Source organism: Neoarius graeffei, chromosome 1 (genome assembly GCF_027579695.1).
Source record: "Neoarius graeffei isolate fNeoGra1 chromosome 1, fNeoGra1.pri, whole genome shotgun sequence".
In the NCBI taxonomy this organism is placed as follows: Eukaryota; Metazoa; Chordata; class Actinopteri; order Siluriformes; family Ariidae; genus Neoarius; species Neoarius graeffei.
Genome location: NC_083569.1, coordinates 49,705,562 through 49,727,906, shown reverse-complemented (window position 1 = coordinate 49,727,906; position 22,345 = coordinate 49,705,562). Strand labels below are relative to the sequence as shown.

The 22,345-nt window shown below is 42.4% G+C and overlaps 1 protein-coding gene across 1 annotated transcript; it reads left to right on the top strand.

Moving 5' to 3' along the window:
• LOC132894030 (gamma-glutamyl hydrolase-like) lies at positions 1–22,340 on the top strand. The gene is made up of 9 exons (XM_060933247.1): positions 1–334; positions 424–532; positions 19,306–19,356; positions 19,436–19,520; positions 19,777–19,915; positions 21,413–21,519; positions 21,678–21,768; positions 21,857–21,991; positions 22,115–22,340. The coding sequence occupies exons 1-9, from the start codon at positions 241–243 to the stop codon at positions 22,234–22,236; spliced, it is 933 nt and encodes a 310-aa protein (XP_060789230.1). The 5' UTR covers positions 1–240; the 3' UTR covers positions 22,237–22,340.
• Positions 22,341–22,345: the final 5 nt, after the last annotated feature.

The window sequence follows — 22,345 nt, the reverse complement described above, 5'->3', positions numbered from 1 at the left end:
TGCTGAGTGTCACGTGTGCCTGTTGAGATAACAGGACACGTTTATTTATGATATTTTAAGACATTTAAAGGTGAAATAAATCAGTGCGTGTATTTGAACAGTATTGGTATTTCTGTGATTTGGGTGTGAAGAAGGTTAAGAGTGAAATGTGAGACTGGTTCAGCTGAAGGGACGCAGAACTGGAGGCGGAGCATAAACCCAGTAAGAGCGATCTGATAAAGGTCTCAGTGTAGTGACAGCATGGAGCTCATCGCGTGTTTCTCACTCTTCTTCCAAATCATTTCCTTTGTTGTCGTTTCAGAAGGAAACAAAATAAACGACTGTCCCATCATAGGTAAGGTGAGCAGTGTGGACATGCTGTTGTCTGTAATCCTGTAGAACTAATCACTAGGGTGTCTCTCTCTCTCTCTCTGTGTGTGTTAGGTGTTTTGGCTCAGGATGTTCACTGTCCTTCACCTGAGAGAAACGCCTACATCGCGGCTTCCTATGTGAAATACCTGGAGTCTGCAGGGGCCCGAGTCGTCCCTGTGATGTAAGTTAAATTGTGATAAACAGAGACTACCCTGGTGAAAAATAAATGTGCTAAGTGTACTAAAATTTAGCATACACTACCATTCAAAAGTTTGGGGTCACTTTGAAATGTCCTTATTTTTGAAAGAAAAGCCCTGTTCTTTTCAATGAAGATCACTTTAAACTAATCAGAAGTCCACTCTATACATCGCTAATGTGCTAAATGACTATTCTAGCTGCAAATGTGTGGTTTTTGGTGCAATATCTCCATAGGTGTATAGAGGCCCATTTCCAGCAACTCTCACTCCAGTGTTCTAAGGCTGCTGGGCCATAGAAGGTTCACGCTGCATGTTGCACGCTACACGTTCACGTGAAGAACCGGACCCTGGGCCATTAAACTTCATGCTTGGATGTTCACGTGTTGCGTCTGTTCTACTTTGACCGAGTAACCAACAATATGGACTCTTCGGATGACGACGATTGCCTCATTCTGCTTTTACTGAGACAGAGGAAGAGAAAAAGGAACAGAATTTGGAGCCGAGAACACTTCCTTCTGAGAGAAACCCGTGGTGAATTTCACCGAACATTCTATAATCTGCTTGACAATCCCGATGAAGAACTATTTTTCAATTATACCATTCAATTATATTTTTTCTGAAGTTTTCCCCTGAAAGCATAGCGTTATCTCCCTAGACCCGTTCTGATTGGCTGGCGCGGCGGTGACCGCATGCATTGACTGGAATTTCCGTCTTCACGCCTAGAAAAAAGTGTGCATGTTCATTTCATGCTTCACGCGTGAAGTGTGCAGCGTGCAACGTGAACGCCGTTCTATGGCCCAGAGCAAGTCATGCTACGTTTGTCCACTTTTCTTTACACGCGTGCAGCATGCAGCGTGCAGCGTGAACCTTCTATGGCCCAGCAGCCTAATGGTACAATGTGTTTGCTCATTGCCTCAGAAGGCTAATGGATGATTAGAAAACCCTTGTACAATCATGTTAGCACAGCTGAAAACAGTTGAGCTCTTTAGAGAAGCTATAAAACTGACCTTCCTTTGAGCAGATTGAGTTTCTGGAGCATCACATTTGTGGGGTCGATTAAATGCTCAAAATGGCCAGAAAAACGTCTTGACTATATTTTCTATTCATTTTACAACTTATGGTGGTAAATAAAAGTGTGACTTTTCATGGAAAACACAAAATTGTCTGGGTGACCCCAAACTTTTGAACGGTAGTGTACTTTTGTGTACTTGAAGCCACACTAATCATCAATATACTTCGTGTGTTTATGATTAGGGTTGTTTTACAATCAGGGTACAAAGTTTGTGTCACAGGGGTCCAAAATTCAAATTGATTCAAACTGGTTCTTGTACCAGTTTTTAAGTGAAGGACAAGTTAAAGAACAGATTTCAGGTAATTTTTTGACATGTGTATGGTAGTTTTGTGTAATGTGCTATAAGATAAAGAAGATTAAGTGTAGCTGTACGCAGGGCTGGGAGAAACAAATGAAGTGATTCTCGGAGAGGACTTTTTTTTTTTGACAATTCAGAATCCACTACTTCCATAGTGCTTTTAAATATAAGGCTGCGAGCTTTGTGTTAGTTGTCTCTAATATTTATGTCCCAATATCTTGACCACATTTTAGGATGAAAATAATCATTTTAGATATGTTATTTTATATTGAAAAATTAGCTGTCTCAGAGAGGACTTTTACACAATTGCATACTAATTTGATCAAAATAGTCTGAAAACTTACTGGCATTCAACATTAAAACTTAACTATGTTTCCAATGATATGGAACCAAATATGTGTTTTATGGTATAAAGAATGATGTAAGTGCATCCCTTTTGGAGCTACCTGTGGTCAAAAAAAGCACTTTTTCTAAATGACACGAGTAATTTTTTCTAAATATGACACACATTGCCCTACATTCACCAAAAATAACGTTATCACAATTTTTTTTTTTTTTTTTTTTGCATGGTAAATAGAGCTATCACAGGGCTACAATAAACAACCAAGTTTATTTAGTCAAGCCTTTTGATATTGAAGATAAGTGTTAAATGTGATTTTTAGCTTGCGTACCCTGATTGTAAAACAACCCATTAGTTAACTTGAGGCATGCTATTTTGGAACAACTAATTTTGTACTAAATATATTTTAATTGTAATTTAAATTGTAGAAAAGTGCAACTTGAAGTGTATTTTTATGTGCTAAAGTGGAACAACTAATTTCTTTTCATATTAGTAAGCATAGTTTGGTCGGATAGTTGCAAAATAAGTGTCATTACCCAATAATAACCGCTGTGTCTGTTATTGTGTATATGACAAACAGCTTGAATTATTTGGTAAACAAAGTGTTAATCAAACCAGAATATGTTTTATATTTTAGATTCTTCAAAGTAGGCACCTTTTGCTTAGATGACAGCTTTGCACATCTTGGCATTTTCTCAGTCAGCTTTACGAGGTAGTCACCTGGAATGGCTTTCAGTTTACAGCTGCGCCTTGTCAGGAGTTAATTTCTTGAATTTCTTGACCTCTTAATGTGTTTGAGACCATCAGTTGTGTTGTGAAGAGGTAGAGTTGGTATACAGTGAATGGCCCTATTTGAGTACTGTTCTAATCCATATTATGCTAAGGACTACTCAACTAAGGAAAGAAAAACGACAGTCCATCATTACTTTAAGAAATGAAGGTCAGTCAGTCCGAAAAATGTCAAGAACTTTGAAAGTATCCCCAGGTGCAGTCACAAAGACCATCAAACATTATGATGAAACTGGCTCTCATCAGGACCGCCCCAGGAAAGGAAGACCTAGGGTTACCTCTGTTGCACAGGATAAGTTCATCAGAGTTACCAGCCTCAGAAACCCCAAGTTAACAGCACCCCAGATAAGAGCCCACCTAAATGCTTCAGAGTTCGAGTAGCACACACATCTCAGCATCAACTGTTCAGAGAAGACTGCGTGAATCTGGACTTTATGGTCAAATTGCTGCAAAGAAGCCACTTCTAAGGAAGAACAACAAGAGGAAGAGAATAGCTTGGGCTAAGGAACACAAGGAATGGACATTAGACCAGTGGAAATCTGTCCTTTGGTCTGGTGAGTCCAAATTTGAGATTTTTGGTTCCAATCGCCATGTCTTTGTAAGACGCAGAAAAGGTGAGCAGATGGTTCCTACATGTGTGGTTCCCACAGTGAAGTATGGAGGAGGAAGTATGATGGTATGGGGGCGCTTTGCTGGTGACACTGTTGGCGATTTATTCAAAATCGAAGGCACACTTAACCAGCATGGCTACCACAGCATTCTGCAGCGACATGCCATCCCATCTGGTTTGCGCTTAGTGGGCCCATCATTTGTCTTTCAACAGGACAATGACCCAAAACACAGCTCTAGGCTATGTAAGGGCTATTTGACCAAGAAAGAGGGTGATGGAGTGCTTCGTCAGATGACGTGGCCTCCACAATCACCTGATCTAAACCCAATTGAGATGGTTTGGGATGAGTTGGACCGCAGAGTGAAGGCAAAGCAGCCAACAAGTGCTCAGCACCTCTGGGAACTCCTTCAAGACTGTTGGAAAACCATTTCGAGTGATTACCTCATGAAGCTGATTGAGAGAATGTCAAGAGTGTGCAAAGCTGTAATCAAAGCAAAAGGTGCCTACGTTGAAGAATCTAAAACATACTTTGGTTTGATTAACATTTTAAAGTTTACTAAATGATTCCTTACGTGTTGCTGCATATCTGGATGACTTCAGTATTAATTTACAATGTAGGAAAAAAAATAACATCGAATTTGAAGGTGTTTCCAAACTTTTGACTGGTACATAATTTGTGTGTGTATATGAATAATTGACACAAAATGAGGTGAATCAAATCTTAATAGTAACAGATCTAGATAAATCCAGTGACTATAGACCAAACTTTAATATGCCTAATGTTAATGTAAATAATGACTATTATAAATTGCCAATGGTAGACCCTCTGATAATAATGTTCTTCTAATAATATTCTAAGTTAGTAAAAGTCAGACAAGTTGGTTAGAATCTAACGTCTGGTCTGGTGACCTAACCTTGTCAGATATAGGGTCGTCTTGCTGCCATCCAAAATAGTCCGCCATTCGTCCCTGGCGACCATCGCGACGGGCGATCCAAACTTTTATCTTGGTGATTTTCTGATATTTTTTTCTTCGTAGTTTGGCTTTTGCCATTTCCACCAATGGAACTTCGTTTTATTATCTCATTCAAGAGAACATAAAGTTAAAGACGTGCAGGTGATAAATGCAGATGCAAAAAAAACCCAAACAAAATGGTTGCGTGTCGCAGGTTTTCTCGTTCTCTCATGCGTATCATTTAATAGCGCCATCAGTATGCTTTATCGGTGACTGCTAAGACATTGGGTGGCTCAAGTGTGCACCCTGCGGCGTACTGAATTCCACCCGATTCATATACGCGCTTGATCTGCGCGCGCATGCCTCCGACATTCACTCCAATCCCCCCCGTTATGCCGATCGGTGTACCAACCGGGGAATCGGCATATACCGCGGGGTACACACTTGAGTCCACCCATACAATGTCAGACACACAAAAAGCGGAAAGTCCTCTATTAATTTTCGTCAACATAAACGTATCGTGTTTTTTTATTTATATATATATATATATATATATATCTCCTTCTCACCCCCGGCGGGGGGGTGGTATCCATGTCATCCTCAAGCTCGGGTCCTCTACCAGAGGCCTGGGAGTTTGAGGGTCCTGCGCAGTATCTTTGATGTTCCTAGGACTGCACTCTTCTGGACTGAGGCTTCAGATGTTGTTCCTGGGATTTGCTGGAGCCACTCTCCCAGTTTGGGGGTTACTGCCCCAAGTGCCCCCACTACCACGGGGACCACGCAACCCTTGACCTTCCACATTTGTTCCAGCTGCTCTTTCAACCCTTGATACTTCTTAAGTTTCTCATGTTCCTTCTTCCTGATGTTGGCGTCAGCTGGGATTGCCACATCTATCACCACCACCCTCTTCTGCTCTTTGTCCACCACCACTATGTCTGGTTGGTTAGTCAGGATCTGTTTGTCAGTCTGGAAGCTGAAGTCCCACAGAACCTTGGCCCTGTTGTTCTCAGCCACCTTCTGTGGTATGGCCCATTGGGACTTGTGTACTTCTATTCCATACTGGTTGCAGATGTTCCTGTATACTATCCCAGCCACTTGGTTGTGCCTCTCCATGTACGCTGATCCAGCTAGCATCTTACACCCTGCTACTATGTGCTGGACTGTTTCAGGGGCTTCTTTGCACAGTCTGCATCTTGGGTCTGATCTACTCTGGTAGATCCTGGCCTCTATGGCTCTTGTGCTTATGGCCTGTTCTTGTGCTGCCATGATTAGTGCCTCTGTGCTGTCTGTCAGTCCTGCATTATCCAGCCACTGGTAGGATTTCTTTATCAGCCACTTCCTCTATCTGACGGTGGTACATGCCATGTAGGGGTTTGTCCCTCCAGGTTGTCTGTTCCTCCTCTGCACTCTCATCAGGGTTCTGCTGCCTGAGACATTCACTTAGCAGTTCATCCTTTGGGGCCATCTTTCTGATGGATTTTCGATGTTTCATCCTGGACTGTGGTCTTGATGCTCACTAGCCCTCGGCCTCCCTCTTTCCGCTTGGTGTATAGTCTCAGGGTGCTGGACTTGGGGTGGAACCCTCCATGCATGGTGAGGAGCTTTCTAGTCTTGATATCTGTAGCTTCTATCTCCTCCTTTGGCCAGTTTGATACTAGCGGGGTATCTCATGACTGGTAGTGCATACATGTTGATGGCTCGGACCTTGTTCTTACCATTCAGCTGACTTTTCAGGACCTGCCTTACTCTCTGGAGGTATTTGGCTGTGGTTGACTTCCTTGTGGCCTCTTCATGGTTTCCATTAGCCTGTGGGATGCCAAGGTACTTGTAGCTGTCTTGGATATCACCTATGTTGCCCTCTGGTAGGTCAATCCCCTCAGTCTGGATCATCTTGCCTCTCTGTGAGACCATCCGGCCACACTTTTCCAATCCGAATGACATCCCTATGTCATCGTTGTAGATCCGGGTGGTGTGGATCAGCGAGTCTATTTCTCACTCGTTCCTGGCATACAGCTTGATGTCATCCATGTAGAGCAGGTGGCTGATTGTTGCCCCTGCTCTACATGCCCACTACGGAATCGGTACCCGTAGGCGCTCTTCGTGATGATCCGACTGAGGGGGTTCAGGCCTATGCAGAACAGTCGTAGGCTTTCTTGTAGTCAATCAGGCAGTGCACAGGTTGGTCTGTCTCTTCTTACAGTCTCAGGCGACTGTTCTATCAACCAGTAGCTGGTGCTTGGCTCCTCTGGTGTTACTGCCAATTCCTTCATGTATTGAGCCACATGCTTACTCATTTTTGCCGCAATGATGCCTGACAGGGCCTTCCATGTTGTGCAGAGACAGGTAATTGGATGGGATGGGTCCCTTCTGGGGGTCCTTCATGATTAGGACTGTCCTGCCTTGGGTTAGCCATTCTGGTTGTTGTTTCCCTGCCACGGAGAGTACACCTTGGCTGGTTCAGTGGAGAACAGCTTGTTTATTCTCCTCGCCTCTCCCTCCTTGGTGTATCTCTTCAACCAGGTGGCCAGAGCTGTTAGTCACTGTTTGGCAGTTTCGAGGCAGAGTGAGAGTGAGTTGTACTTCCTGGGTGCCCCTTTATTCACCCTTTTAGTTCAGCTAGCTGGCTAACTTCTCTCCGTGCTGCCTTTATCTTGATTGTGGGTTTCGAAGTATCCAAGGGTCCCACATTCGCTGCATGTATCTCTGGGATTGCTTGAATAGCCCATTTCTCATCAGTTTGCCCTGGTTCCCTAGCAACTGACGCAGACCTTGTTGACCCGGGCGAGTGACTATCAGTTATGTCTTCACTCATTCCTGAGGTAGGCTGATATATCATGAGGGGTCTTGCCTAAGGATGATGCTTTGCCCCGACCGGGATTCGAACCCTGATCTCCCGCGTCGTAGTCGGTGAGCATTACCACTGTACTATCCAGCTATCTCTCACACACACACCTAAATGTTCCCTAAAGTGGGAGAGTTGGAGCCTCTGCAAATGTTACTCCAATACAAGTGAAAGTTCTCCAGTCAAATTTTTACTTAAGTACTGAACTTGGATTAGATTAGATAGACCTTTATTGATCCCTTTGGGCGGGTTCCCTCAGGGAAATTAAGATTCCAGCAGCATCATTAAACAGAGAATAGAAAATAGAGAATTTATCATCTAGAAATTAAGTATTTACATATACAAGTATAAAAAAGGGGGGGAAGCCAGCAGGAGAGATATTGCACATTGTCCAGCATTGCTTATTGTTAGACTAGGCTACTGCTTCTTCCCATCCTCTGTCCTCCTGTCCCCCCCCCCCCAGAGAGGAGTTGTACAGTCTGATGGCGTGAGGGACAAAGGAGTTTTAAGTCTGTTCGTCCTGCACTTGGGAAGGAGCATTCTGTCACTGAACAGGCTCCTCTGGTTGCTGATGACTGTATGCAGAGGGTGACTGGCATCGTCCATGATGTTCAATAGTTTGTCCGTAGTCCTCTTCTCTGCCACCGTCTCCAGAGAGTCCAGCTTCATGCTGACCACGGAGCCGGCCCGCCTGATCAGTTTGTCCAGCCTGGATGTGTCCTTCTTGGATGTGCTGCCCCCCCAGCACACCACGGTGTAAAACAGGACACTGGTGACCACGGACTGATAGAACAGCCACAGGAGTTTCCTGCAGATGTTAAAGGACCACAGCCTCCTAAGGAAGTATAGCCTGCTCTGTCCCTTCCTGTACAAGTGGTTGGTGTTGCAAGTCCTGTCCAGCCACAGCCCGAGGTACTTCGACAACCTTTTGTCATTCAGTATGCAACAATTGTACACCGAACGAAATTTCGTTGCAATTTGGCTTAGCACAGAAATAAATATGAAGTGTATTAAATTAAATTATGCAGCAGCAAACGTGGGCGGCACGGTGGTGTAGTGGTTAGCGCTGTCGCCTCACAGCAAGAAGGTCCTGGGTTCGAGCCCCGTGGCCGGCGAGGGCCTTTCTGTGTGGAGTTTGCATGTTCTCCCCGTGTCCGTGTGGGTTTCTTCCGGGTGCTCCGGTTTCCCCCACAGTCCAAAGACATGCAGGTTAGGTTAACTGATGACTCTAAATTGAGCGTAGGTGTGAATGTGAGTGTGAATGGTTGTCTGTGTCTATGTGTCAGCCCTGTGATGACCTGGCGACTTGTCCAGGGTGTACCCCGCCTTTCGCCCGTAGTCAGCTGGGATAGGCTCCAGCTTGCCTGCGACCCTGTAGAAGGATAAAGCGGCTAGAGATAATGAGATGAGAATGAGCAGCAAACGTATTATAAAGTGACCTGTGGAATTTGGAATGTTCAAGTTATAAATACAACCCCAATTCTGAAAAAGTTGGGATGCTGTGTAAAACATAACTAAAAACAGAATGTGAATATTTGCGAATCATGGAAACCCTGTATTTCATTGAAAATAGTACAAAGATGAGATATCAAATGTTGAAACTGAGATTTTATTTTTTGAAAAACATATGCTCATTTTTGAATTTGACGTAAGCAGCACGTTTCAAAAAAGTTGGGATGGGGCAACAAAAGACTGAAAGTTGTGCCATTTGGTGAATTGGCAACAGGTCAGTAACATGATTGGGTATAAAAAGAGCATCCCAGAGATGCGGAATCTCTCAGAAGTAAAGATGGGGAGGAGTTCACTGCTCTGTGAAAGACTGAATGGGTGAACAGTGCAACAGCTTACGAATAACATTCCTCAATATAAAATTGCAGAGAATTTGGGGATCACTTCATGTATGGTACATGATATCATTTCTCCAGATTCTCTGAATCTCTATATGCAAGAGACAAGGCTGAAAACTGACGTTGGATGCCTGTGATCTTCAGGCCCTCCGGAGACACTGCATTAAAAGTAGACACGTGTCTCTAGTGGAAATCACTGTATGGGCTCAGGAACACTTCAGAAAGCCATCGTCTGTGAAAACAGTTCATTACTGCATCCACAAATGCAAGTTAAAACCAGATATAAACAATATCCAGAAACACCACCACCTTCTCTGGGCCCGAGCTCTTTTACGATGGACTGGGGCGAAGTGGAAAACTGTCCCGAGGTCTGACGAATCAAAAGGAGAAATTCTTTTTAGAAGTCATGGACACCATGTCCTCCAGGTTAAAGAGGTGAGGGACCATCCGGCTTATCAGTGCACAGTTCAAAAGCCAGCATTTGTGATGGTATGAGGGTGCATTAGTGCACATGACATGGGTAGCTTGTACATCTGGGAAGGCATCATTAATGCTGAATGAGAGCAATATGCTGCCTTCCAGCCTAAATCTTTTTCAGGGAAGGCCTTCCTTCTTTCAGCAAGACAATGCCAAACTGCTTTCTGCACATATTAAAACTGCATGGCTCTGTAGTAAGAGTCCAGGTGCTAAACTGGCCTGCCTGCAGTCCAGACCTGTCTCCCATTTGAAACATTTGGTGCATTATGAAGCTCAAAATACAACAAAGGAGACCCCGAACTGTTGAGCAACTGAAACTGTATATCAGGCAAGAATGGGACATTTTTCTTTCAAAACTACAGAAATTGGTGTCCTCAGTTCCCAAACATTTACAGAGTGTTGTTAAAAGTAGAGGTGATGCAACACAGTGGTAAACATGCCCCTGTCCCAACTTTTCTGAAATGTGTTGCTGATTATCAAATTCAAAATGAGCATATAATTTTCAAAAATAATAAAATTTCTCCGTTTCAAAATTTGGTATGTTGTCTTTGTACCATTTTCAATGAAATATAGGGTTTCCATGATTTTGCAAATTATCACATTGTTCTTATTTAGTGTACACAGCATCCTAACTTTTTTGGAATTGAGGTTGTAGAAGTTTGGGTTTGGAGTTCAGCAGTCTGGTGACCTGGGGGGAAAATGCTGTTACAGGACCTGGTGGTCCTGCACCAAATGCTGCGGAATCTCTTTCCAGAGGGGAAAACGGTCCATAGTCAGGGTGTGAGGGGTCACTGATGATGATGATTCTGGCTCAAGTCAAGTTTATTTGTATAGCGCTTTTAACAATAAACATTGTCGCAAAGCCGCTTGCTTTACAGAATTTGAACGATTTTAAAACGTGAGCTAATTTTATCCCTAATCTATCCCCAATGAGCAAGCTTGTGGTGACGGTGGCAAGGAAAAACTCCTTCAGACGACACGAGGAAGAAACCTCAAGAGGAACCAGACTCAAAGGGGAACCCATCCTCATTTGGGCAACAACAGACAACATTAACAGTTTTAACATGAAGTCAGTTTTGTTGATATTATAAACTCTTCATTGATGGAAACTTGAGTGCAAAACTGTTCATGACAACTGCAGTCCTCAGCCATAAAAGCATTACTGTAAGTGTCCAGAGCATCTTCCAAGCGGGACTTTCAACTGTCCATATGGGGCTGTCCTTCACAGGAATGGTGTGATGAGACTCCGTCCAGACACAGGGCATCAGGATGGATCAGGCAGGTCCGAGGAGCAGAAGAGGTCAGCACCTCGATCCCAGGATTGACTTGTAACTCAGAGGAGCAGATTTTGGGGGGGGGGGGACACAGGTTGTTGGGTATGCCCAATGTCACCTGAATAAGAAGGAACAGTATACGTTTTGTGCTGAGTACAAGTAGGGACTCTGGCAAAACTCACTATGACAGCATAACTAAAAGGGGAGAGGGAGAAAGTCAAGTTTATTTGGATAGCGCTTTTAACAATAAACATTGTCGCAAAGCAGCTTTACAGAATTTGAACGACTTAAAACATGAGTTAATTTTATCCCTAATCTATCCCCAATGAGCAAGTAATACAGGCATGAGGGAGCCCTGGGACATAAAGCAGCAGCCACTACACAATCAACAAACTCGAGTGAGCAAGTGAGTGGGGGACTGATAGCATCCATACATCCCAGTTACCAAAACGGACCCTCCAGATCTACACCTTTACCTCATAAACACCATTAACAAAAGGCTTGACTAAACAGATGTTTTCAGCCTAGACTTCAGGCTGAAAACTCGAGAGATGCAACGCCTTAGTGCAATGTCCTGAATGGAGGGAAGAGAAGTTCCAATGATTTTCTCTGCTGTCCTCACCACTCTCTTCACATTCTTCCAGTCAGAGGCACTGCAGCCTTCACACCACACAGAGATGCAGCTGGTTAGAACGCTCTCTGTGGTGCTTCTGTAGAATGTAGTGAGGATGGGCGGGGGCAGGTGGGCTCTCCTCATCCTACGCAGGACGTGCAGACGTTGCTGTGCCTTCTTGACCAGTGACGTGGTGTTCACAGACCAGGTGAAGTTGTCTGTGATGTGCACCCCCAGGAACTTGGTGCTATTGACCACCTCCAGGGCCATGTTGTTGAGGAGAAGTGGAGCGTGGCTGGGTTGGTTTTTCCTGAAGTCAACAATGATGATCTGAAGTATTTGCTTTTAAAAATACTTCAGTATTAAAAGTACATTTTCTGTCAACGCATCGTCATATTATTGCCACAACGCTTACAAAACCTAATGCCGTTACCAAAGACAGAACTGTGAATTCACAAAATGAATGCATGCTGTGCCATCATGGTGGTTTAACGTTAAGCTAGCTAGTCCGTGAAACTCCACCTGACATGCTAGCAAACTCTCTTCCTTCCATCCATCCATTATCTGTAAGCACTTATCCTGTTCTACAGGGTCACAGGCAAGCTGGACCCTATCCCAGCTGACTATGGGCAAGAGGTGGGGTACACCCTGGACAAGTTGCCAGGTTATCGCAAGGCTGACACAGACAACCATTCACATTCACACCTACGGTCAATTTAGAGCCACCAATTAGCCTAACCTGCATGTCTTTGGACTGTAGGGGAAACCAGAGCACCCGCAGGAAACCCACACAGACACGGGGAGAACATGCAAACTCCACACAAAAAGGCCCTTGTCAGCCGCTGGGCTCGAACCTTCTTGCTGTGAGGCGATAGTGCTAACCACTACACTACCGTGCTGCCCGGAAACACACTTCAAAATCATATTGGATAGCTAATGCTACTAGAAAAGAGAGATTTCTACAGTCTGTTTATTTGGCAAGATTATGCTAAAACACATTTCTGAAAGACTTCAGATAAGTTAATGTCATTCATCTTAGCATAACTCCATTTTTACATGCTAACTAACAGTGTCCAAGTTAACTAGCGATGTGTTAACGTTAGCCATGGACAAGACTACGGCAACTTGGCGGGCAAATCCATAGAAAGTCATTTGACTAACCAGACTGCATAGCTATTGCAGTGTTATCGCTAGCTCTAAAAGCACAGACAACTTCGGTGCAAGCTTTCTCTTAGAATAAAAGGTTTATATACCTCAATATGCTTCCGCAGGCTGGACGGCGAGTTTTTGTAGGCCGCGATGTGATTTTTGTTTTCGGCAAACATTTAAAACTAAACAAATCTTTAATCTTTTCAGAAAACTGAAACATGGGTTCTAGGTAAAGCCATGAGTGCATGCATTCTCCAGAAGAACCGCCTCCTTCCATTCTGCCATCAACTGATCGTGTTCAAATAATGCCGCTGAGAAATCACTGAACTTGATTTTATAGTCTATGGATGTGACATGACCCTAGTGATTACTGCGAAAAAACCAATCACGTTTTAGAAAAGAAAAAACATCCACTTTCAAAGCTGCTTCATAGCAACTAGTAACAAGGGCCTTGATAGAAATGTAGTGGAGTAAAAAGTACAATGTTTTGCATTTCAAATGTAGTGAAGTTAGTCATAAGTTTCCAAAAAAAAATAATCAAAGTACAGATACTCAGTGTACTTAAGTACAGTACTCAAGTAAATGTACTTCATTACTGTCCACCTCTGGTGATAAATAGTAGTGTTTTAAAATGGTGCCCAATGTCTGGGTCTGGAATGTTGAGTTCCAGTTAACGTGTGTTTTTTGGGAGAACAAGCACAGTGGAGGATCCAAAGTACATTAAGCAAGATGTACGTGTTCTACAAGGTCGCAGGCAAGCTGGAGTCTATCCCAGCTGACTACGGGCGAAAGGCGGGGTACACCCTGGACAAGTCGCCAGGTCATCACAGGGCTGACACATAGGCTACATCCACAAGGCAACGAGATGTTATTTAAAAAAATATCGCGTCCACATGGGCAACGATCAGTAAAATATCAGGTCCATACGGCAACGCAACGCTTGCTGAAAACGATGCAATACACATGCCACACTTCTAGGGGCGCTGTAAGACGGTCCCTTCGGAGACACCAGAACAATAGAAGAAGTAAGGACGCATGCGCATAAACTATTATGCGCGAGACTTCATATTAGCCACAAAGTCATAAAAATCTGTTCGTAAAATTACATTATAATGACCAAATACAATGAAAAGTATTTTTCCAGTCTCACCTGTGAAAGGTAATCCCATGTGATCTCGTTTGGACTGCAAACCTGTTGGTACAGTTAAACGCAGCACATGAATGAGGCATCTTTATTCTCCGCTTTGACCCATCCAATATGGCGGCGAGGATGATGTATGATTCTACGCGGAAGGCGGCGTCTTTAATGGTCCGGAATAAACTGAATGCTACACGTTGATGGATTAATTTGTTCTTCTACGCCCTTTTTGAGGAATGTATTGTAGGACTTAAACCAACATCTGAAGAGGTGAGATCGCTCCTTTTTTTTTTTTCCCCCCCATTTTTGCTGGCGGGATTGACTCTCTCTCTCTCTCTCTCTCTCTGCACCATTACACAATATTCACAGTGAAAATATTTTGTAAGCGCGTTTCATGAACCAAGTTATAGGATTTGTTGACAACTCGCATCGAGTTCGTTACACTTCTACCCGGCGTGAAGCACTCAGTCATGTGGTTGTGACGTCATCGTAAACAAATCCGTTCTACTCATCCAGACGACTTTGCAACGGCAACGTTGCCAGATCTTTCCACTCTGGAACCCGTTCTCAAAAGATTGCGTTTTGGGGCACCCAAAACGCCGGTGCCGTGTGGACGCCAGGCCGAAACGATATCCAATTGTATTGGATTCACCTGAATCTGTTGCGGTGTGGACAGGGCCATAGACACAGACAACCATTCACATTCACACCTACGGTCAATTTAGAGTCACCAGTTAACCTAACCTGCATGTCTTTGGACTGTGGGGGAAACCGGAGCACCCGGAGGAAACCCACGCGGACACGGGGAGAACATGCAAACTCCACACAAAGTATGGCACTCATTTAAACTGAAAATAATTTCCACTTTAATAGGAACATCATCTTAATTCTAAGAGTCCTGTTCTTGGCTGCAGGACTGGAACCCAATGTGGTCTTCTGCTGTTTCATGCTGAGGTGCTTTTCTGCTCACCACGGTTGTAAAGAGCGATTATGAGTTACTATATCCTTCCTGGCAGCTCGAACCAATCAGTGGTGGGTTTCCCAAAACACTAAGAGTATCTTAACTAGTGTGTGTGTGTGTGTGTGTTCATTGTGCTGCTCGCTCTACCATTTAACGATGATCTTTGTGTTACAATGCTTTTAGGAAACTCTGCACTGGCCGTTTTTTCTTTGACCTCTCAACAACAAGGCGCTTTCACCCATAGAACTGTCGCTCGCACGCTGCATGTTTTGTTTTTTGCACCATTCTGTGTTAACTCTCTAGAGATTGGTTGTGTGTGTGTGTGTGTGTGAGAGAGAGAGAGAGAGAGGAAAAAAAAAACACCCCAGGTGATCAGCAGTTTCTGAAATATGCAAACCAGTCCATCTGGTACCAACACCCATGCCACAATGAAAGTCCCAGAGATCACAATTTTTCCCATTCTGATGTTTGACGTGAACATTAACTGAAGCTCTTGATTTGTATCTGCATGAGTTTATGCATCGTGCTGCTATCAAAGTTTTGGCTGATTAGAGAACGGCATACAACAGCAGGTGTATGGGTGTACCTAATAAAGTGGCTGGTGAGTGTCCATCCACACAAACAGCAAAAGGGTTTTGAAACAAAGTGCTTGGACCCCAAATAATATTTCTGAAACATGAAAGGTGATTGACTTCTTATTATCCCCCCGGTATATAATGCAGGGGGATAGCTATCTGTCTGTCCATCTGGAAACATTTTAGTTTCTGGTGTGTAACTCAAACTATTAGGATTTTTTTTTTTTCCTCCATATTTCCATGGCAACCAATTCAACTTGGGGAAAATTTGGAGTGGGGTTTCATGTGGAAGCCGGGGGGATATGTCCTCTCCTGATGACTCCTTGTTTTTTAAAGAAGCGTATAGTATAAGGGATCCTTTACAGGAATACACCATTTAATAATTCTGTTTGGCTTTTTAATAGCCTCAAAAATAGAATATGCTGTTATTTCTTCCAGGGGTGTGTTACCCTGTCTACACTAGGGATTTTGTACCGATACGAAACTACTTTCGTACCGCAACACCTGTCCACACTAGCAACTATACCGGTACTGTAGCGGTATAACTATCGGTACGAAACCCACAAACGTATGGGTTTCGTACCGGTACAGTAGCGCTTCGCTGTAGTGTGGACAGATGAAGCGGTTCTGTATTGATACAAATATAATGTGCATGCGCAAAGTCACACACCTCAATCGATGTCTTCGGTGAATAAAATAGTGAAGAATGGAGATTCGTTTGTTTCTTTCTCCACTGCCTCGCGCGTTTTATACAGTTCGACTGAATAAATGACCACCAGAAATACAGACTGTACATTGACAACAAAAAGCGCACACGTTGTTTCATCCGTACGGAAGCTGAGAGAGGCCCTTCATATAATCCTTTTTTTTTTTTAAATTCACCTTGTTAGCCCGAGATAACTACATAATTCAGGATCTCGAGAAAACAACACAACTAATTTGAGATCTCGAGAAAACAAAACCGTTATTCCGTGATCTCGAGAAAACAAAACAATTATTTCATGATCTCGAGTAAACAGCTGAGAAATGGTTCATTCAGGTGCGCCAAGAGACTTGTGATATGCTGACTTTGGGGCTATTTCTCATTCTGTATAGATGCAACTTTGGTCATTAGAATGTCTGGAATAATCGATCACCTAATAAGGCAATATTTTGATCAGGGGTTGATACAGGGAGAGATTGCATTAAGCCTTTTAATAAGGGATAATTTCAAAATTAGTCCGCGGCACCTCCACAGAAGACTGGCCCGGCTTCGTCTCTACCGACGGAGATACAGTGATCCAGCTGAGATCATGAAATAACTTTGTTTTCTCGAGATCCCGAAATAACGGCTGCCATATATTCTCAGAAGGAAGTTACTCGGTAACCACGGAAACATTTCGCGCACGCGCATTTCAACTACCGTGAAAAGAAAACCGCAAACATATTTCTCGTTAGTGTGGACAGATGCACTAAACTGTACCGGTATACTTTGTATCGATACAGTTATACCACTATTGTACCGGTATACAACCCCGATTCCAAAAAAGTTGGGACAAAGTACAAATTGTAAATAAAAACGGAATGCAATAATTTACAAATCTCAAAAACTGATATTGTATTCACAATAGAACATGGACAACATATCAAATGTCGAAAGTGAGACATTTTGAAATTTCATGCCAAATATTGGCTCATTTGAAATTTCATGACAGCAACACATCTCAAAAAAGTTGGGACGGGGCAATAAAAGGCTGGAAAAATTAAAGGTACAAAAAAGGAACAGCTGGAGGACCAAATTGCAACTCATTAGGTCAATTGGCAATAGGTCATTAACATGACTGGGTATAAAAAAGAGCATCTTGGAGTGCCAGCAGCTCTCAGAAGTAAAGATGGGAAGAGGATCACCAATCCCCCTAATTCTGCACCGACAAATAGTGGAGCAATATCAGAAAGGAGTTCGACAGTGTAAAATTGCAAAGAGTTTGAACATATCATCATCTACAGTGCATAATATCAAAAGATTCAGAGAATCTGGAAGAACCTCTGTGCGTAAGGGTCAAGGCTGGAAAACCATACTGGGTACCCATGATCTTTGGGCCCTTAGATGGCACTGCATCACATACAGGCATGCTTCTGTATTGGAAATCACAAAATGGGCTCAGGAAAATTTCCAGAGAACATTATCTGTGAACACAATTCACCGTGCCATCTGCCGTTGCCAGCTAAAACTCTATAGTTCAAAGAAGAAGCCGTCTCTAAACATGATCCAGAAGCACAGACGTCTTCTCTGGGCCAAGGCTCATTTAAAATGGACTGTGGCAAAGTGGAAAACTGTTCTGTGGTCAGACGAATCAAAATGTGAAGTTCTTTATGGAAATTAGGGACGCCATGTCATTCGGACTAAAGAGGAGAAGGACGACCCAAGTTATCATCAGTGCTCAGTTCAGAAGCCTGCATCTCTGATGCTATGGGGTTGCATTAATGCGTGTGGCATGGGCAGCTTACACATCTGGAAAGACACCATCAATGCTGAAAGGTATATCCAGGTTCTAGAGCAACACATGCTCCCATCCAGACGACGTCTCTTTCAGGGGAGACCTTGCATTTTCCAACGTGACAATGCCAAACCACATACTGCATCAATTACAGCATCATGGCTGCGTAGAAGAAGGGTCCGGGTACTGAACTGGCCAGCCTGCAGTCCAGATCTTTCACCCATAGAAAACATTTGGCGCATCATAAAACGGAAGATACGACAAAAAAGACCTAAGACAGTTGAGCAACTAGAATCCTACATTAGACAAGAATGGGTTAACATTCCTATCCCTAAACTTGAGCAACTTGTCTCCTCAGTCCCCAGACGTTTACAGACTGTTGTAAAGAGAAAAGGGGATGTCTCACAGTGGGAAACATGGCCTTGTCCCAACTTTTTTGAGATGTGTTGTTGTCATGAAATTTTAAAATCCCCTAATTTTTCTCTTTAAATGATACGTTTTCTCAGTTTAAACATTTGATATGTCATCTATGTTCTATTCTGAATAAAATATGGAATTTTGAAACTTCCACATAATTGCATTCCGTTTTTATTTACAATTTGTACTTTGTCCCAACTTTTTTGGAATCGGGGTTGTATATGTGAACACAGCATGTGTGTTTTCAGACATTGCTCATCTCTCCTCCCCCCTCGTTTGTTTTTGTTTTTTACTTGTGACCTAAACAGCTAAGTCAGAGAAAAATATTTTGACTGAATTGTAACATCACAATTTTTTTTTTTTTAATCCATTTTAATTTATAAAGTGACTTATCTGGGAAGCCATGTATAGGATTTTAATATCTCAAGAAATATTGTTTCCCAGCCACAGGAAAATTTGTCAGACACTACGACAAATGTGTTTTCTGTGTATGTAAATGCTCAGACGTCACCACAGAATGCTGGTTTCTTAAAATGGGGAACAATTTCCAACTATGGGTGATATTGGAGGCTTGTACCCCATTTTATTTCAGTACTTAAGTGTGTGCATATAAAGTTGTCTAGTATCTGCATTTTAACTCGGACAAGCAGTAGACTTCCTTGCAAGTGGCTGTTGGTATACAGTATACCCCGAACACACTGTTCTACAGCGGCTGCCTTGACCATAATAAGGAAATTTGAGTAATTTATTTGCTCAGCTTATCTACTCCATTATTTATGGACTGAAAAATACTCAAATGTACAAATAGGACTAAAACAAATTGCCGTAGTAGCCAATATATAAATGTTATTCAATGGGGATCTGAATATAAACCACTACACCAGTACTGATGTAAAGCTGAGATGCATGTTATCTTTGTGTGCAGGATTAATAGGACTGAAGATGAATACACCGTACTCTTCAGATCTATAAATGGGTGAGTAATGAACCCCAGGAATAATCCCTATTCACATCGCATTATATTGTACAGATCCTTTTTTTCCTTTTCCCTGTAGAATCCTTTTTCCTGGTGGTGGCGCCAGCATTTTTTCATCTGGTTATGCCAAAGCAGCAGGAATATTCTACAGACTTGCGCTGGAGGTACAGTAAGAGCCTCCATGTTTGTGCAGCTTGTTCATGTTGATGTTATAGTGGTGATTAGTGTGAACGTCTCTATCCGATATAATTTCAGAGGGCGGTTCAATGTTCACAAGTCAAGAGACTGCTTTCTCAGCGTGAGGCTCTGAACTTGAGTCACAAAAAAAAAGTCTGATTGCGGGGGGAAAAAGCAGCTTACGCTGAATTTGTTGGTCAATAATTGAGCAGTATTAAAGGTTTGATATCTGTGTGTTGATAGGCCAACTCAAAAGGAGATTATTTTCCTGTGTGGGGGACATGCTTGGGCTTTGAGCAGCTAACGTTGCTGACAAGTGGAAAGTCCCTGTTGTCCCGTACTAATACCAGCGGCGTTGCTCTACCACTCAATTTCACCAAAGGTGAGGTTGCTCTACCCTAAGTGTGTGAAGGAGCATTATCGCAGATCATTCCTTCCTGCAGCTGTTAGACTGTACAACCAGCACTGCTCACAGTAGACTCACATCGTATGTGTCAATAGTCGTTGCATTGTTTTTTGGGTTTTTATTTCCTGTTTTATCTTCTGCAATTATGACCACCTGATATGCGCAATGTGTTTCATCTACTTCATAATTCCACTAATTTAGCATTTATCTTGGGTGTATGTATATATCTTTTTTCTTTTTAAATGTGTGGTTTTTAAATGTACACTATTATTTATTTTTTTACTTGTGTGGCTTGATATGTCGTCTTCTGCTGCTATCCACTGTGCTGCTGCAAACAATTTCCCCATTGTGGGAAAATAAAGGTCTTTTTATCTTATTGAAAATAATAAATCTGCATAAAACTGTTATTTAAGTTCAAGGGGGCCCTAGTGGTGGTGGGGGGGGGGCTTTTTTTTTTTTTTTAAACCACCTGGTTTACCATCCAAACTGAGGGCCGGAGGGTACATTGTGCAATATATTTAACTGTTAAGCTGATCTGGCTATTCTACAAAAAATTGTGCCATCTCACGGTACCTCACTGTAACTTGGACTGCAAAATATTTTGTCGTTATCTCCATTTTGGCCTTTGAAGATCTACTACATCATCTGAATATGCAGAGGGACCAATAAAAATAAGTGATCGATCTAAGACATTTATGGTACGTTTTCTGTTGGCGTGGTGATAAATCTTGGTATTGATGTGTAAGACTTGTAGACTGATGTTGAACAACAAGGTATCGCAGGTTCAGCAGTTTGTACTGCCATGGGTGAAGTAATAATTAACCAAAAAGCTCCAAGCAAGTAACTGCTTTATGAGAGTTGCTTTATACAGCCGTGCTGTTGGAATCTCGAATTGGATTGATCCGAAGGTTATTGGTCAGCAGTTCTGACTGTAGTGGCGACTGCAAAGCAAAAGCACGTTTACCGTATGTTAACATGCAAGTTGTGTATTCTTGTTTCCATAGTAACAAATCATGCACAGGGCCTTGGATGGGGGATGTGCCACATGATTTTATTTAAAAAATAAAAACAATGTGGTTAGCAAAGAAAAGTAATTATTGATCGGGTTTAGCTGTCTGTAAGGTGATACATTTCTGGAAGGATTCGTAGCTCTCAGCACTCGAACTCTGAAAATGGAGAGTCTTCAACATGGAGGTCTTTGCACTTTTTGGTAACATGACAAGGTTAGAGAGAGAGGAACAACTTGAAATGTAACGGAATGTTTTTAAAAACAATGGCGTGGTGTTCTAGAAACTAATAACTGTAATGGTTGATGAACTGCTGTGGTATAAGAGGAATAAAACACACAGGGGCATGCTATTAGGGAAACAAATCAAGCTCATGGTGGTAACAGCTTTCTGCTTTGCCCTGCTGTTTATTTTTCTTAACACCACGCCCGGTTATGTGTTATTCCTTACTCGTATGTGATTTTAGAAGTAAAGGACAGCCGAATGTTCAAGGACTTCCCAGAGGACCTGATGACATCACTGGCAAATGAACCACTCACAGAGAACTCTCATCATTGGAGTGTCTCTACTGAGGTATTATTTTTTAAATGTTGCTACATTTAGTCATTTCACCACAGTTACTACTCGTTTCAGTTCAAGTAATGAAACTGGCAGTTCTGGAATACTGGTAAATGGTGTGGTGTGTTTTTTCAAGTCTCCATTACTTCAGTGTTTGTCTACCTCTGGCACAGAAATTCAATGGAAATGAAAAGCTGAAAAAGTTTTACCAAATTCTGAGTACAAACACAGACGGACAAACAGAATTTGTGTCTACTGTGGAAGGTGAGAATGCACGATTAAGGGATTTAAAAAAAAAAAAATGCTTAACAAATCTGTACAAATTCAATATTCTCCTTTCACACTTGCACAGCATATGATTTCCCAATTTATGGAACCCAGTGGCACCCAGAGAAAAATGCATTTGAGTGGACTCAGGTGTACATCCCCCACTCAGCTGCTGCAGTCAGAACCATGTTCTATATGAGCTACTTTTTTGTCAACGAAGGTATGAATAGATATAACTTAAAATGATGTAGAGGTCTCTACATCATAAGTTAAAACATTTACATGCCTGTTTAATTGGGTATTCTTAATTCTGAAAACTTTTTTTTCCTTCCTTATTCTGCAGCTAGAAAAAGTCTTCATAAGTTTCCCAGCCAAAAAGAAGAGCAGAACGCTTTAATCTATAACTACCAGCCCACCTACACTGGAACGAACTCTTCATTTGAACAAATCTATTATTTTAATTAGGTGTTCTCTTACTTAATTTGTTTTGTGTAAATCTTTGGAACCATGTAGGCTGTGTTGTGCTTGTAGCACCTTGAAAAATTCATTAAAAAAAGCTGCCAAACTGATGTTT

Bases quoted from the DNA above. Each gene is read 5' to 3' on its own strand.
- LOC132894030 (XM_060933247.1), top strand. From the start codon at position 241: ATGGAGCTCATCGCGTGTTTCTCACTCTTCTTCCAAATCATTTCCTTT. The intron at 533-19,305 runs GTAAGTTAAATT...CTTTGTGTGCAG, and splicing joins GCCCGAGTCGTCCCTGTGAT to GATTAATAGGACTGAAGATG. The intron at 21,769-21,856 runs GTGAGAATGCAC...ACACTTGCACAG, and splicing joins ATTTGTGTCTACTGTGGAAG to CATATGATTTCCCAATTTAT.